Below are 17,000 nucleotides of genomic sequence, written 5' to 3' on the forward strand. Positions count from 1 at the left end.
GTCTCTTCTTTTCCAATGCAATTGCAGCCATAATTAAGAGGTAAATGCAGGCAAGTTATGTTAAATAATCTGGTTTAGTCTTAAGATCCTGAGCAAGCTATCAATTTTATTTTCACCTACTCTTCCTTTTATGTATTTTTGAGTAACAAAAATTATCAATTTAAACACAGCTCTCCTGGATCTTCCTGTTCAGCCTTCAACTGAAATTGTTATGGGTTTTGGACACAGCTCTGCAGCTACAGCCCAACACCTCCCATTTAGATTTTATGATCAGTCACGACGTGGTACCAGTGATCCTACAGTGCAACGCTCTGTTTTTGCATCTGTTGACAAAGTTCCAGGTAAGATTAGCATTTATTGTCAAGCAGTTTTTTCTTTGTGATTTGTATCTGCAAAAGCTGAACTGTAGCTTGTATAAGCAATGAAAAGCTTGCTGTGATCTGTTTCTGAATGCATAAGTGCAGGATGAGGCTTATGGAAAAACTTACTCCTAGAGAAACAAGTAGTACCTGGGTGTGTATTCCAGGTATGTTGTGAGCAGTACATCCACGGCAGTTTCTCCAAATACACTGGAAGTGTCTTAATACTTTGCCTTCTTTTACAAGCTGAGTTAGTTTAAATCATGTTTCACATACTCAGTATTTATGCAACACATCTGTCGGTTGTGCATAGTTCCTCCTTTAATTTGGTTATGATAATTTTCTTGCCAGTTTGTAAAAATAGCTAAGATACTGTGCAGTGCTTCATTTCCTTGGAGCTAGCGAGATAGAAAAGGGCCAGAGCTACTCCTAAAACATTAGCTTGAATTTGAGATTAAAGGAATGATTCTAAATCAATAAGGTTTTTGCTCTTTTGTCTCATTATTGTCTGTTTCACAAATTGACTTCTCTGCAGAGGTTTTTTCCCGGATGGTGAACTTTTCTCCTTTTGGATTGAGTCATTTTAAAGTTGAATGTCATACTGCTTGAAAGTACTTAGTTTTGGTGTATTGTACAAAAAGGTGCAATCTTGTTACCACTAGCAGCCAATCATTTCACAAAACTCAGCTTTTCTCTTTACATGTGATTCAGTAATTCAAAATTTAAACGCCCTACTTACAAAGCAGATGTTCTACTGCCTTAGGACTAAATTGGAGCTCATCTTACCTGAGCCCTGAGTCTGGGAAACAGAAATCATAAAAGCATTTGTATTGCTGGTGAGGTTTTCCAAAAGACAAGTGTATGTTGTATGATGGGAATGTATTTCCTTATTTGACATGACTTCCATGGAAAAGGTGTGGTTGAAAAGATGCCAGCGTTACTGTTTCAGAATTAGCCTTCTCTAAGAAGACTGTGCTTGTGTTCATAACAAGTGACTTCATCTACTAATTTTTTTTCTTCCCCCCACCCCCGAGGGGGAGGTGTTGGGGGGTGGTGCAACACTGTAGTTTGTTCAAACAGCCACATAGTTACTTTGAATTCCAGGAAATGGAGACTTCCACTGTATGCACATGCAAATTGAGAAGAAAAAGTATTTTGAACCTTTTATTTGATACCAAATATGAGAAACCAGGCACAGAACATGACGTATTTCAAATGCTATGTTTTTAAAATGCATTTTATGATAGCTAGTAGTATAATAAAAATGGATTAAAATGTTGTTTTACATCTGATTACAAAGTAAATATCAAATGCCTCTTCTTTTTCCCCTTATCTTCACTAATGAATGAATGAGGTGTCCTAGTTCTGAGTGATTTTCGTAGGAATCTGTTTGTGTTTATCCCTTAATCAGGCTTGGAGTGATTTTTTTACTTTAAAGGAAAGATTTTGTGCCTTTTAAAAAAATTATTGAACAAGTTGCAGTTAAATTACTAGCTTCATCTATTCATTTGTTAATGCCACTTTAAGTGGTGTTTAATAGTTCTGCAAAGCTCATATAGTCTGTGAGAAACCTAATAATAGACAGATGTTAACTTGATTGTACTTGTAAGAAACAGGTTACACTTTCCTTTGGTGATTGTGGGTTTTGTTGATTTAAAGGAGAGCTATGTTTTTAGAAGATTTTCACTTTTTTTTTTTTAGAAGAACCATTGTCAGTTCTGTACATCCACTGTGGGTTTTAAGAAATTGACAATGATATAAACATTTTCAGCCCTCCTGCAAGTTTCAGTCTGTGGAGAATTTTAATACAACTATTGACTCAATTCCCCAAACCCTCTTCTCAATGAATTTAGAATTTTAAAGAACACTTATTTCAGTTTCTATTGTAGTGCATACATAAAGCTCTACATATTTCACTAGTGAGCATGTAGTTACCTTATTGTGGTCAAGCTGTGCTTCGCTTTATTGTTTCATGGTCCAAAGTTCAAATCTGCTTGATATCTAGGGGGAAGAGGGTGAGGGTTGTTATAGCTTAAAACTAGGTTTTGTGCAAGATGGGTGAAAGGTGACAAAAATATAACAGACTATGCTTCAGAACATCCCTGTTAATACTTTTTATAAAAAGTATGGGTTATGCAAATGCAGTGAGATGATATAATCATCCCAGATGACTGGCCTGATAAACTGGGTGATTCTTAGCAGAGAAGAACAGAAGCAAAATCCTTCGCTTAAGTGACTTCAGAGTCCATTTTAGGTTAATGGCCCTTGCCAGAATGTTAGAGCATTTTAAGGATAGTTTAGCTGGCTGGACTGTTCACCATCTTATTTATTTGCTATGTATTCATATGATGCTTTTGAGCACTCTTTATGTAAATAATTACATTGTTTTCAAAGAAACAAGCAGTGTCAGTAAGTGCCCTGTGAACATAGGTCTTATATTGAAAGTAAATAAATAATCACTTCCTCTCCAAGCAAACACAAATACTAGTTTCAAATACCAGCTGTGTACTGAAATGTATATGCTCAGTGTGTCTTAAGGGAAATCTTAATGATTTCCTGCAAAATGTACACCTAAATATTTTAACAAGTGTGGTCACTTTTCTAGTGAGAATATTTATTTTGGGAAGCAAAATAAATCAATAGATCTCTCTTACTATTTTCTCCATTGTTAATACTTTAGTATATGATGATGGTAATGAGATTTTGGTGGAAAAGTTGGGAAAGACCCTTCTTGTTAATATTAGCCATTGCCAGCAAAGTATAGCCATCTTAATTTTAAAATATGAAAGAAGAAAAATGGTCTTCTGCAGCTTTGTAACCCTTTAAATGAAAGAGAAAATGTGAGAATTCTGTATGAAGTTTGCATCACATGGGAATAGGAAAACTTTAAACAAAGCCCAAGAATTGCTCAAGCAGTGTTTGAGATAGTCCAGGTTTACGTGAAGAAAATGTATTTTAGTTTTGTCAAATACTATTCACTCAAAAAGCATATTATATGCTGCAAAAAAATGGTGTACCCTTCTTTAGCAGGCCACCACAGGTGGGCATAAAATCATAGATTTTTTTTTTTTTTTAATTAATAATATGAATGTATTCTTGAAATGCGTGTAACCTTTTGTAATTTGCCTTCTCCATCTGTGGTAAGAAAGCAGATAGTTTTGATCAAAGTACTAATGAGAGGCTTGACATTCACAGGTGATGAGCATCTACACTTGTTAACTGATTTCATGGGGTTAGATTGCTCAGCACATTTGAATATCATATTCTAGTTATTCTGGAACTGTATTGTGGGACTCTGATCAATCCGTTCATGTTTGTCATCAACCACAACTACCGTAGGAACAACAGATTGGGATAATTCCAGTGTGAGATGCTTGAATTGTCCCATGCTCCATAATTCTAGGATACAGTTACTTATATAGCCCAGTAGTTTTTAATTCCTTTGTTCTACACAGGAATAATGGAAGACAACTGCTAACTCAGTTTGTCACCTCAGTTTGTTTTTTCTAATTAATATTCTTTGAACCATTCCAAGTCTGATATTTAGTTATGGCTGCTGCTTTTAGAGACCCAACTCTGCTACCTTTTTGTACCTATTTATATTGCCTGTTCATCAAAATTATGGGGTATGAACTAGATACTAATCTTCCCGTCATCAGAATGATCTAGAACTAAGTCATTTCTGTGCAGAGGTATTCAAGCAAAAGTGCTTAATTAAGGTGGTTCGACAGCACTAAGATTACAGAAGATAACAACTAACTCGATTTGTGTAATATGAATTACTGCTTGTATGCAAGAAATGAAGGATGCCATTTAAACTGAGTTAAATATGCAGGGCTGCTAGTTAGATTTTTTTAATTTTTTCTAATAAGAAATAGGTTTGAAAACAATTGTTGACTGTTACTACTTGGGAAGTTTACTATTTACAAGGATTATTTCCAGTAAAAACCCAGCACTTCAAAATAGCACAGTCTGAAACTGAGAATTCTCAAGTCTTGTGGTTTAGGGCTGACATATGCTTGAGCTTTCTCCATGCCGGTTGAACTACAGTAACTATTCCAATTTCTTTCAACTTGTGGAAAGGATTTCTCTGGTTGATAGAAGAAATTGTGGCATTCTTTAGTATTAGAGTTCCCTTGTGCATTAAAGGACAGGCAAAATAAATGCTGTCTTAACAAAGCAATCGCTTATAATCAGGATGTGCTGGCAAAGGCTTAAGTCCTCTGATCACTGGACTCGAAACTAGTCTGTGAGTATACTAAAGCAATGAGAAGAACTGTGAACAAAGCTACAGTCAATGTATATTGGCATTGCATGGCAAATGTGGCGACTAAAAATGTCAGTTAATCCATTTTTTTTTTAATGCTGGTTGAAGTTGCAACAGCTACTGGCAACAGAGCTCCAAGTGAGATTTTTTTTGTATGTCGTTTTCTTACCATCAAAAACAGTTTTTGCATTAAACCAGTTATTCTTCAGTTTTGTGATGTTGTAATGGACTTTCTTAAATGTAAACAATCCCTACAAGTTTAAATTTTTACAAAGTGCATCAGGTTTTCTAAGGCAGAATAGCACCTTGCAAAGATGCAAAATAACTAGTGAAAGAAATAATTTTCAGGCATGTGAAGATTTTTTTTTCATTCATACTTGCAAAGAAGCCTGAGTTCAGCATTGCCTTGATTTGACGAGGGACCACCCTGTGGAAGGACTTGAGAATTTTTTTGAGGTAACTACACTTAGAACAGAATAGAAAGAAATTGGAATATTTCTTGGGGTAATGAAGATATTGGTGTAATGAAGATATGGTTTACAATGAGAAGACAGTTTCTGCTTTCTTGGCCAAGGGGGTTTTTTTCTGCTTCTCAGGCTTTTTCTTTTTTGTCTTGGTTGTCCTGTTCTCTGCTACCACCCCCCTTTGCCTTCTCATCTTCAAATTTTAATCTTGGGAGATCTTATAGTTCAGGCAGTCTTTTACATGAAATCATTTATAAGAAAATAAGATGATCTCCAATTTACAGGAAAGATTTGCATTAATTGTTTAAGAAAAAGTTTCTTTAAAGAAAAGCTACAAAGATATTTCAGGCTTTGGCATGAAATTTTGCTGCTGTTATGTAAAACATTACAAAAGGATAACTATTGATACATATTTTATGAAAGAAACCCAGACTTATGAAAGATTGTGATTATGGAAATAAGATCTTCTCCAAGGAACTGGGAAGGTACATCTTTACAGTAATGCCTTACTGAGTCTTAAATAGAAAGTTAAGAGTCATAAAGTAGTAACAAAGGCATCTGTAGAACCTTTTGAGTGTTATTTTACTTCCTGCAGCCATGATTAATTCTGCTCACCTTTTCTTGGTGGGTAGTTCCTGAAGGAATTTCCTGGTTAGAATATTTGTTCTTGATCAGTAGTTTCCCAGTTACAGTATTTTGAATGATTTAGACTTATCCTTCCCTCTCACCTAAATTATCTTCCTGTAGCACACTTAAAATCCTTCCTCTGCAGTTATGTTGGGAGAGAAAATATGTTAAGATCATTTGCAAGCAATGTTTCAGTGTAAGGCTGTGAATCTGAGCACTGTTCTGCAGAAACTTGAGGCAGGCAATCTTACTGAATTAGACCAGGTTTTCCTATGATAGTCACAGTAGACCTTGTTTACTTTTTCTACTGTTTCTACTATTTTGGTGAGAATGAAAGAGTTGAAGTGCAAACCTTTTGTGGATGTAGAATGCCTTGGATGTGTACAACTGTTTCCAGCCCTGTGAGGGAAACAAAATATATTGACATAAGCACTTTTATACCAATGGCTTTAGTAACTGTTCCAAAACCAAGTTTCATTCACTTTAACAGATGGCTTTGCCTCATTTCTGTGGTCACAAGTCCATTGATTATTCCTTGTTTCCCATCCTAACTGGTGTTTCAAAATATGAAGTATGTATGAGAAACCTAATGCACGTTTGCTATATTAAAAACTATATATATCAGTGGCTCTGAGTGCTATAGAAGTCTTTCATGTTTGAGGTAGTTTAGTTTGTGGTTAACATTTTGCAGACTATCGGGCGTCACTGTGTGTGTAACCTCAGTTTAACTTATCTAAATGATTGTAGAAGATCAATCAGTTTGGTTTCTGAAATAAAATACATGGATTTGTTTACATTTATGGAATAATTAGTTGCTTACCAAAGTATTTTGTTTTTAACTAAAATAGATGTCTCTTACCATGGTGGTTATTTAATTCTTTCAAGTGGTGTTCATCTGGAACATAATGAATGGTAACTTAAAATAAGAGAAAAGCTTAGTAAAAGTGGCATGTGCCCATCTCAAACTATGATGCAAGTACTACACCAATTCAGATAGCATTGTGTTTTGGTAAATGGTTTTGAGTCTAGCTCTTCAGTATAAGCAGGGAGGTAGAGCGTAAGAGGTGGGACCACAGATTAAGTCAGATTATTAACAGAACTGACGTTTGTTAGCTTTTTCTCTGAGTTTTCCTTTCTTCGTCCATTCAGGCTTTTTTTCCTTGTAAAACGAGCTGTCAGTATGTGTTGCTGCTAACAGCATTTTCCTGACTTGTCATGCCTGTGTTTTAAAGCTTTCATATGCTTCTTGTAACAAGTCCATTTAAATTGAATTTTGACTGGCTGCCTGTTGCAGGGCACCAGCAAATGCCCCATATAGGAGACTCTCTATAATGAGTGAATCGTCCATCCAGTGCCATGGGAGATTCCCGATATAAAAGAGTAAAGAATTGTGTGGTGCATTTGCTTTCTCTCTTACCTGATTATCAGATAGTTTCCTTTTCAGTGTTCACTATGCAGTGAAGACAACAAGTAGTGTGCAGTTTGGTGTTTCATAGTGCACATTGTGGCTACTTTCAGTAGTTCAGAGGACTACCAATGAAAAGTAAATTTTTGCATTAATACTCTCCCATGGGAGAGCGAGGAGGGCTGCAGAAGCAACTGAGTTGTGTACATCACCTGAAATACTGCCCATATTAAAGATACTTCTTTTGCTGTAAAAAGTGCTTCAACTTCTGTAAAGCTGCTTGCTATCAAAACCTGAAGACATGACTAAAAGCTTCCAAGTACTGGGAGAAATGTCTGCCAAAGGAAAGCCTTACTAATATAACTGAGGAATCCCTATAGGCATGTCATTGTGAGGAGAGTTGCTGAAAACCACGAGCAGGGTGTAATCTAAAGATAAAAGAGATCAAGGAAGTATGAACAGCGGTACTTTTCTTCATTGGACTTGTGTGGGAAAGGCAGTTCGTGAACTTTTCTTTCAGAGCATGGTGTAAATTCCAGCAGGTAATTCCGTAGCATTCTAAGATGCTAGACCTTTAAGATTTTGATTCTTCTGCATTTTTATAATACTGATGTGGTTCAAGATCAAATGATTGACTTACATAACAACAACTATGAAAATAGCAAGTTGAAAATTCACCGGAAAAATCAGAGCAAAGGGGGGGAAATAACTGCTAGTTGAAAGATACAGTAAAGGGCAACTGGGAGATATCCTGACTTGTTCAGTCTAATCACAAGTGAATTAGCAGGTCATCCCAAAGCAGGGGTCTTCAACATATTAGGATCAACAGAGTGTGTGAAAATAATTTCTGAAATTTTTCAGAACTGGAGTAACAAGTAAACTTGTTGTCAAGCCTGGACCTTTCATAGTGTCACCGAACAACTTTTTTCTGATAACCTGGCAGAGGATTGATGCAAGAGTTAAGTGTTCTGACTTTCTTGATCTAAAGTCTGCTGAAAGCCAGAGCATGCTTACTTGCTTCTGTCCTAGCAATGATAAACTCATCTTGTTGCTAAATGAAAATATAAACTTTAAAAAAGTCATAACACTTGTGGAAAACACAAGATGTTTTAAACAATAAACAAAAATGTATTTTCAGATATAATAGAAGATGACTTCTCAAGAAAAAGAAAAAAAAACCTTTGTTAAAGCCACATGCTTTTGAAACACCAAGTAGACTCTGGTTTTCTTTCTTTTGCTCAATATTACAACTCTTCTCAAATACAAACTACATTCTTACAAGACTGATGTTGTAAAGTGTTCTCTTCCAAAGATACTCTTGTATTTCTGGTTATGTTGAGATGAAATAATGGTTAAATGCGTGAATGTCTGAAATTTAAATTTAATTTGAAATTATCACAAGTGAATCATGTCAACCAGACAGATTACCAATAAGGCAATAAAAAATAAAGATGTTCATAAATACAAGCTAGTTATGTCAAGTAAATTTTTTATATAGTATCTGTTTTGTACAAAGTTACCATATAATCATTCTTACCCATAAAAGAAAAATTAACTAATTGTTTACTTCTACTAAATGTTCAGCGTGTGCTTGCAGTGCTACTGGACTTAGAGGAGACACCTTTGTGGGCACTTATTTTAGTAGAATATGACTGAATGGCAACATAACGCATTTACACATAACCTCAAGAATAAATTTGAATTGTCTTGGCTCATAACATGCTTCTGCACAAAATATTTTGCACTGCATACAGGGTAAAACTATTGTTTACTTTCTCATTTAGTGTAGTCTTATGTAATGAATGCTCATCTTGACTAAATCAGTGAAATTAAATATTTTATTGTACATCATTCTCAGGTTATTTGGTTCTGAGATGTTTGGTTTGAGAAACCAGGGATTTGAATCCCTTCCTTGCACTTCTTTCTTAAATTGCTTACTTTCAATGGATTTCCCTGTGCTGCAGGTTCTTGATACTTTCTGAAATTGCATCTTATAGGAGAAAGTGTGTGAGTCATCATATGTGAGGAGGGAAGGAACTAAAATGAAGTTTTGGGGGGTTTTTTTAAGGCAGGGGGGATGGAAAGATGGAAGATGGAAGCAAAGATGGAAGCAGGGGGGTGCAGAGGAAGGAGAAAGGAATAAATGCAAGATTATATTAGAAAGAAGAGGATGCTACAGTGCAAAGAATTTCAGGAAATATTAGACTGAAATCCAGAAGAAGACTTATTTTAAAAGTGCTGTCAGACACTGTATAGACTGTTTGACTTACAAGAAGGTGGTTGAAATCCAATGCAACATTAGATTTGATTGATAAAATTTTCTGAAGTTATCATTTCTGCAATAAAAAAATGTAATGCAAGTTTTCCATCTAAGAGGTTTTTTGATTCACTTTTACTAACCGTTTTCCTTATCACATTAAGATCTGTAACCCATTAATTTATTGAATATACCAAAAACTGAAGAGTTTTGACATGTTTTGACTGTGCTTGTCCAAGGTCTAAGTTTTAAAATGTTTTGCATCCCTTGACCTCTACTTTCTTGTTCATTGATCAGCATTTATAGATAGCATGTTTTCAGTAAGATTCATTCAGATTTTCAGGCTTGTGAGATGAAGGTGAGAGTGAGTGCATCCTCAGGGTCACTACATGAAATTAACACCACTTTGCAATATTCACTCTTACCCTTTCTCAGTTGGTTGATGTAGGTTAACTCTTTCAAGTTAATTATTAACTCATAAACTTCCTTGTGCTGTTTTTCAGGCTTTGCTGTAGCCCAGTGTATAAATCAGCACAATTCGTCACCACTCTCATCACCATCACCTTCCAGTGGCAGTGGGAGTACGGGGCGTTGTGATTCAGTGACTGCAAGCTCAACATCCACTCCTTCTGCTGCACAGAGCCCATCAGGTATTAAATCACGATTTTCAGCCTAGGCACCAAGTGATGTAGAGTAGTTTGTTGTAAAATTAAGTTATTAGGTTATTGGCTTAAATATAGAGTAGGGCTTTATGGTTTTAGATCACTCGCTCATTCAACTAAACCAGTTAAAGTAAATTGTGGTGAATTTTAATGATCTCTTCAGCGTTCTGGAATTCTAATAAATACTTGGTATGTTCCAGAATTTTAAGTACTGGTGAAATAATGTCCTGCTTGCCTGATTTGTCTCCTAGCACATACAACTTAAAATGTTGGGGTTTGATTTTTTTTAGAAACTGAAGTATTGCTTTGCATAAATTTGTACTCTTAACCGTTAGCTTTTCACCCTTGTGGATAAATTGATCTCCACATGAAGCATCTTTTTTGAACTTGGTGACACTTGCATTTGTATGTTTGTCTGATACTTATGTTAATTTTAAACAATGGGCCAAATATGTAATATTTGAAAATAGTTATTTAGAATGCTAGCATTATAAAGGTTTTGTGCTAACACTCTTCTGGCTGAATACCGCCACATCTGAGGATGCTGTTTCATTGGTGCGGAAGAAGCTGCCATATAAACAGACTGACAGTATAACTCACAAATTTAGCTACCATGTGTTTGAGTTGGTCAGTATATTTAGTGGATATGTTTATACTGAGACTTCTTGTTGCATTAGAATGCCTTCGTTCCTCCTTTCTGGGATAGTATTTGTAGAGAGTCTTATAACGATGCTTGATCTGAGTACAAATTATGTGTGAGGTACAAGCCTCAAGCTGGAGACTAAACAAGAAGTAAATCCTGATGAGTGTGTACTGAAATGCTTTCGTGCTAGAACTGACCTACTCTACCTCATTTTGGTTATAAAACAATAGAGGTCTTGGTTCTCAAGACCTTTTCAAACAGCCCCCTCATTTTAACAGTCACTTCCAATGCTGATCACTCCTTGAAATGGTTGTTCTGATTTTGTCCACTTTAAGACTTCCATTTTGCTTTTATTTGGAAGCTTCGTGTAGATCTAAACTTTTTTGCAGTCCTACAGGAAATGATGCAATCTTTGTTAGACATACAGTGTTTTGTAGGTTTCACTGAACAGTGTCAGGAGATCAATGTACATTATACATCCAAAGTGACTACCCCTGCAAGAAATATTGCTGGAAAGGATAAGCAAAGGCTGCTTGTGAAGTTTTATGAACAGTGATAGATTAACAGATAGTCAAAATATTCCTGCAATATGTGTAATTCCAAAATAAAATTTGGAATATTTTTCTATATGCAATTTATTCAAAACTTTGGAAGAACCTCATTTTACTTTCTGTGTTGGTAAGTGCTGTTATCCAGTCTCTTGATAGCCTACGTAGATAATATGTAGTGATTGCACAGAGAAGTGGTATCATTTGTTAAAAGCCAGTATGCATTGGCACTAAAAGAAAACGTTTGTTTGACTACATGTTTCTCCTTAGCAGTGTAAACAGGCTCATCTATGATGTCCTTCGCTGTATTTGAACCCCCTGTGATCAGGAAGTAAAATGCAAGTAAAAGTTCTTGGCAATAGTGGCTAAGAGAAAACTGTAGTAAAAGAAATGAAAATAAAAAAATCTAAATTATTTTTGTTGCTGTAAGCAACATGCTAATTCACAGAAATACCAAGCAAGACTATACTACATGTTTCACACTGAGGTCTTTCAAGCGCATATAATCTGACTTCTGTGAAAATCTGAGTAGATCCAGAACACGTAATTCCTCATATAGCATAAAAAGATGGTGTCTTATTGAAGAATAATCATAGACTGTAGTTAACAAAATTAAAATCTACTTGCACAATATGTTCCCATTTGTATAAGATAAAATTCTGTTTATTGTTCCTGCAGTTTAAAAAGCCTGATGACAGGAGGCTGCTCATAGGTTTCAAAAAACAAAAGAAGAAATAAAAACAACCAAAAAAGCCCCAAACAAACTTTCTCCCCCCCCAAAAAAAACCAACACAAAACCACCCCACCCCCAAAGAAACCCCACTGAAAAACCACAAAAACACCACCACCACCACCACCAAAAACAAACAAACAAAACCCAACAAAAAACAGAGGAAAGGGGGTTTTAAATACCTGGTTTCAGCCTGCACTTTACAGGTAGGGTTGCATGAACTGTCCACATTTAGTATGACCTTCATTGTGGCTTAATCATAAAGTATGTTCAAAATTCCACGTGTGATGCAGGAAAACAGTCTTTGGGTGGGTTTTGGTTTTTTGCACAGGAACTAGGTGCACAGATGTAGATGCTTTAGCAAATCTAGTTGTGAGGATACAATTCTCTGCCTTACCAGTATAAGCATAGTAACCTTCAGCCAAGTTACTGGAAATGAACATGAGAATCTGTGTCAGCTACTTCAATCCCAAGTCAGCAGCTTGCATTAACCTGCTGCAGGGATGACTTTTGAGCGCAACTCCTGGATTTTGTTATGCTAATTCTGATAGCAGTAAGAAAGAGGAAGACACTGACTGTATGTGCTTGAGCAGGTAATTCAGTGCAACAGGATGATGAACAGTTGGTACTGAGGTGCATGCATCTAATCTGCATGTGGTTTAAGGATTTTGCTGTGGACCACGCTTACTCTGACCTTTAGGATCAAGCATCCCTGCTCTGTATGTGATTTTCTGAAGGACAAATTATTAGTTCAGGCGTATGTTGCTATTAATATTTGAGGTCTATTTGGTGCATAGTTGCAACGTATCTTACAGTTTGGTTTACTTGTGAAAGAATCTCATTAATGCACAGAAACTGTTCCTAAAATCAGACTAAAGCAGTTAAGTGTGCATAATTCTTCAAAGCTGCTCTATTGGTCTGAACCAAACTGCTAATGTAGTTGCAGCCAATAATGAGCACATAATGTTTTAAATAGTTATAGCTGAGTGGCTGATGGTGTCTCAAGGTCCTTAGTATAAACTAGAGAGGATTCCGAAAGCCCTGAAGCTGAGTCTTTGAGGGGTGGGGAGGGTTTTCTCCAACCCGAGGAGTTTTGTTGACACTTTTTGCTAATCTTCAGTATCAGATCAATAGTATTGTCTATTCCTGGGAACAATGTTTCTGTGTTAACTGATTTGACCAGTTTACTGCAAGTTTGTAATGAATGTTCTTCTTTTTATAGTATTTGTATGTAATTGTGATCTATACTGGAAACTGTTGCCACGAGCATGATCATGAAAGAGATAGCTGTTCCATAGGGTTCTGCCTGAACAGAAGTATACCGCTGAAATAAGCGATAGTGTCCTGACCACTGTCTGCGTTACATCAGGTCTTACTGACCGCTCAGCTGAGTTATGGAAACAATTGTTGGTATTCACTCACTTCAGCGTAAAACAATGTGATTTTCCCTTAACCTCTTGAGGGCAATTGAAACTCAACTGCCTTACTCTGCTGTGAAGCAGAAGAGGAGGCTTGCATGATGTGAGGTGGCTCCTTCAAGGAGGAAGTAACAAGTAGCTGATGAACAGCAAGCAGTTACCAAGATCTGTTTTGTGCCCTAATAAGCCCACTTGAATGCTGCCACCGTCTGTGACATTTGAATCTCCCTTCTCATTTCCCATTCCATTTTAAACATGCACATGAGCACACATACGTGCTCTCTGTCCCTCCCTCCTTCCCTGCTCCCCTGTTTGTTCTGGCAACTGCTCAGGTTGTTCACCATGAAGAACATGCTAGATTGCTCAAGAACTTCAGTCAAGAAGGCCAGACAAGATAAAGGGGAGATGTGAATGTGGATTTCAAGGAAACTACCTCAACTATCTTCCTTAAGAGCAACATCTTAAACCACAACAGCTGTTTCTACTGTAAACTTGTGATTATAGTGTCCTAAGTTACCGTCTACTGACAGTTTTAAACTGTTCAGAGTTTGATATATTTGAGATGGTACTTCTGAACTTCACAGAGTTGTTTCAGGAAATAAGATTTGGAACGTACACACTGCCTTTTACATAAAATAGTGATAGATGACAACAAAATAAAGACAAATTGCATAATTGTTAGTTGAGACAAAACAATGTTACAAGAAAGAATATATATTAATGCTTAAATAGTAAAAGAGCTTTCAAAAATATATCACAGGAAAAAAATAACTTTAATTTGGTGTTTTGTAAAAATACTTTACTTGGTATCACTCCTACCTGCATCAATCACACCGTATCTTAATGCGAGGAGGGAGGTTAACTGAGCTTAGATAAAATCATATGACTGCTGTGCGTGTTTCAGTCATTGTAAGAGAACAATAGTTGCATTAACTGCTTTGTCATGAGTAAAATAAACTCTTATGATTCCTTAGTTTATCAACTGTTCTACCTAATAATTGTCACAATACTTCATGGCACAGATATTTTAAAGCCTAGTAGTTTCCCCAGTATTTGGGAATTAAGCTTAGCCCTTTACAAGATCTCCGTTCCTTAAAACTGAAAAAGCAGAAGTCATTCCTTATAGGAGAATCCCTAGCAACACAGAAAAAACAGTATCAGGTTCTGCAGATGCTGCTATCAGGTTGGTTTTTTGCTTTGTATTTACATGATTTTATTTTTTTTAATTAACATGTCCATTTGATGTGTTGCTATGCATAATATAAAAATGTTCTCTTGCTAGGCAGATTTTAATTATCAAGCTTCTGAGCTTAGAATACATGCAGTCTCTTCTTGGCTACACCTGCTGTAACTGTGCACTTCTTTAAAGTGCTTATTTTTATATATGCCAAGGATTGAGGTAAAGAAGGTCTCTTACTGTAAGTTAGCAGTCTTCCAGAATTGTGTATGTGTAATGTCATCTATGCTGCATTTTATCACTTTTTGAGTTGTCTTAAGCTTTAAAATGCAATTGGCTTCAGTACTTAAGAAAATATTTACATTGGAGCAATGAATATTGAGGACTTCAGAAGGCATTGATTTTCTATGCCACTTGAGCTATATTTCACACTTCTGGCAGATATTGATGGTAAAAGGTCTAAAATAAGTACAAAGAGCTGTCCTTTGTTGCAGAGAATATATTGGATTTCAGTCTGTAAAATAAAATTGTATATTCCAAGGAGAGCATGATTAATCAAGCATGGAGAGCCTGAAATAGCAGTGCCTGCCATGGTACTGAAACCATCCCTGTCTCTTCCCTCTATAAGCAGTAATGTAAATGTGGTTTGATCTCTTCTGTTCTATGATGCTAGTAATTTTCTAATTAGGTGAGGAAGTACTTTTGTTTCTAGAAAGTTTCTTTTCTAGAAACTTTCTACGTACCAAGCATCATCATCTGAACTGCTGCTATCTTTTTTAACACACTGTTTGGCTTTATTATAAGCCAAATCTAATACTTCAGTTTCATATCATAGAATAGTAGCACTGAATGGTCTGAAGTATTGTCACCTGCACAATAATGCACGTCTTATATATGGCCAGTGGAAATCAGAATCATTGTATACCACCAGAATTTGTGATAAATAGCTTCTCTCAGGATTTCTAAAGCATGTGAGTAGATTGTAATGCAAATAAATGCCTCTCCATCCCTCCTCACTGTAAGTGCTATCAGTATTGCCAAACATAGCCCAAACTGTATTATGAACATTTCCAGATAGGTAAGCAAAAAATAAATTCAGTTAAACTTGCATATTTCTAAAGAATGAATACTTCCAGCTTCAGAAGTATTTCCCAAACTTATAAGACTCTTGGTGTGGTGTCAAATTGTATTCAAGATACCAGCAGTTACAGATATGTCCTTGTCACTTATTCTTGTTGCTACTCTAACATTTATCCTTTGTCTTCATTCCAGTTTCCCTTCCTTGTTTCATTGTTAAAGCCTTCGTATGATATATCGCTGTGTTTTCCTCTAGTAAGGTCTGGCAGGAAAGGACGTCGGCGGGTGTTTAGTCTGTCGGAGGCTGACAGTCACGGTGGACACTGGGTTTAGGTCTTCAAGCAGCAGCTGCAACAGAAACTCGCGCAATATCAATTCAGGCAGGTTCCTCCATAAGCTTTCAAAAGCCCATAACAGTTAATAGAACATATTTGGTTTCCATGCTGACAGAAATGACAGTGAGGTAGGAAACTGGATAAAGCATCCTAAATATTTCTCTACTGTTTTTTTGGGGAGAATTGTAAAGCAATAATTAGCTGTTTCTGAAAGCCTTATCTGCAATTTCTCCCATGTTTCTTGGCTCTCTTGCCAAAGATGAAAATTCTGCTATCAAGCCTCCAGCTTCAAAGCAGCTATGTCTTCATTTGCACAGGGGCAGCCATGGCTGTAGTGGAATTTAGTAAGCACAGGCTCCTGAACGGACAGTAATGAAGGTACTTGACTAGCAGCAAGAAATCTATAACTTGGGTTAAATGGACAAGCATTCAGCATAAGACTGTCCTTGGACTGTCATGGTACAAGCTTAATATTTCTGTGATCATCATACTCAGGCAGATGGCTTTATGGACTGTCTAATTGCCTGAGGTGGTGAGGAGGGGAAGCAGATGCAAAAAAGATGAAAATACACTTCAGACTACCTTCTTATCTATATAACCTGTTTTAACTTGTATCTAATTAATTTCTTTTTTTTACTATCATGGCATGAAGATATTTTACTCTGTTAATATTCTATAAACACCCTTTTTCATCTCTATAGATTTATTTTGTATCTTTTCACTTAATGTCCTGTTATTTATGTTTTTATTATCCTTTCATAATATGTTGCTGTACAGTTTAGGACACTTCTCTGTAGATGATATTCATTCTTTCCTTTTCCTGTTCTTTTCTATTTTCTTTCACTAATAATCATCTGTAACATAAGTTAATATGTTAATAACAGAAGTCGAGCAATTTGGTTTGGATTTTTTTGCTGTAATGATAATCTTGGTACCATTGTGGAAGTGCTGAATAACATCTAAGGTTGCTGAGGCCACTGGAACCAGAGAGAGCTAATACCCAAAAACTTGCAAACCGACACCCTGTTTTA

At 36.2% G+C, this 17,000-nt stretch overlaps 1 protein-coding gene across 12 annotated transcripts in view; it reads left to right on the forward strand.

Annotated features, from left to right (window-relative positions):
* The window catches only part of CLEC16A (C-type lectin domain containing 16A), a 96,992-nt gene that overhangs the window by 58,521 nt on the left and 21,471 nt on the right, over positions 1 to 17,000 (forward strand). For 8 of the 12 annotated variants that reach the window (XR_012837901.1, XR_012837902.1, XR_012837904.1 and 5 more), the window contains exons 21-22: positions 171 to 341; positions 9,883 to 10,029. Coding sequence is in view for 7 of the 12 variants with exons in the window: in XM_075767761.1 (XP_075623876.1) it covers positions 171 to 341; positions 9,883 to 10,029 (318 nt within the window). In the remaining 5 variants the exon portion in view is untranslated. The other 4 variants (XM_075767758.1, XM_075767763.1, XM_075767759.1 and 1 more) reach the window with 4 other exon arrangements.

The sequence above is a fragment of the Balearica regulorum genome, chromosome 15 (assembly GCF_011004875.1).
Source record: "Balearica regulorum gibbericeps isolate bBalReg1 chromosome 15, bBalReg1.pri, whole genome shotgun sequence".
NCBI lineage: Eukaryota > Metazoa > Chordata > Aves > Gruiformes > Gruidae > Balearica > Balearica regulorum.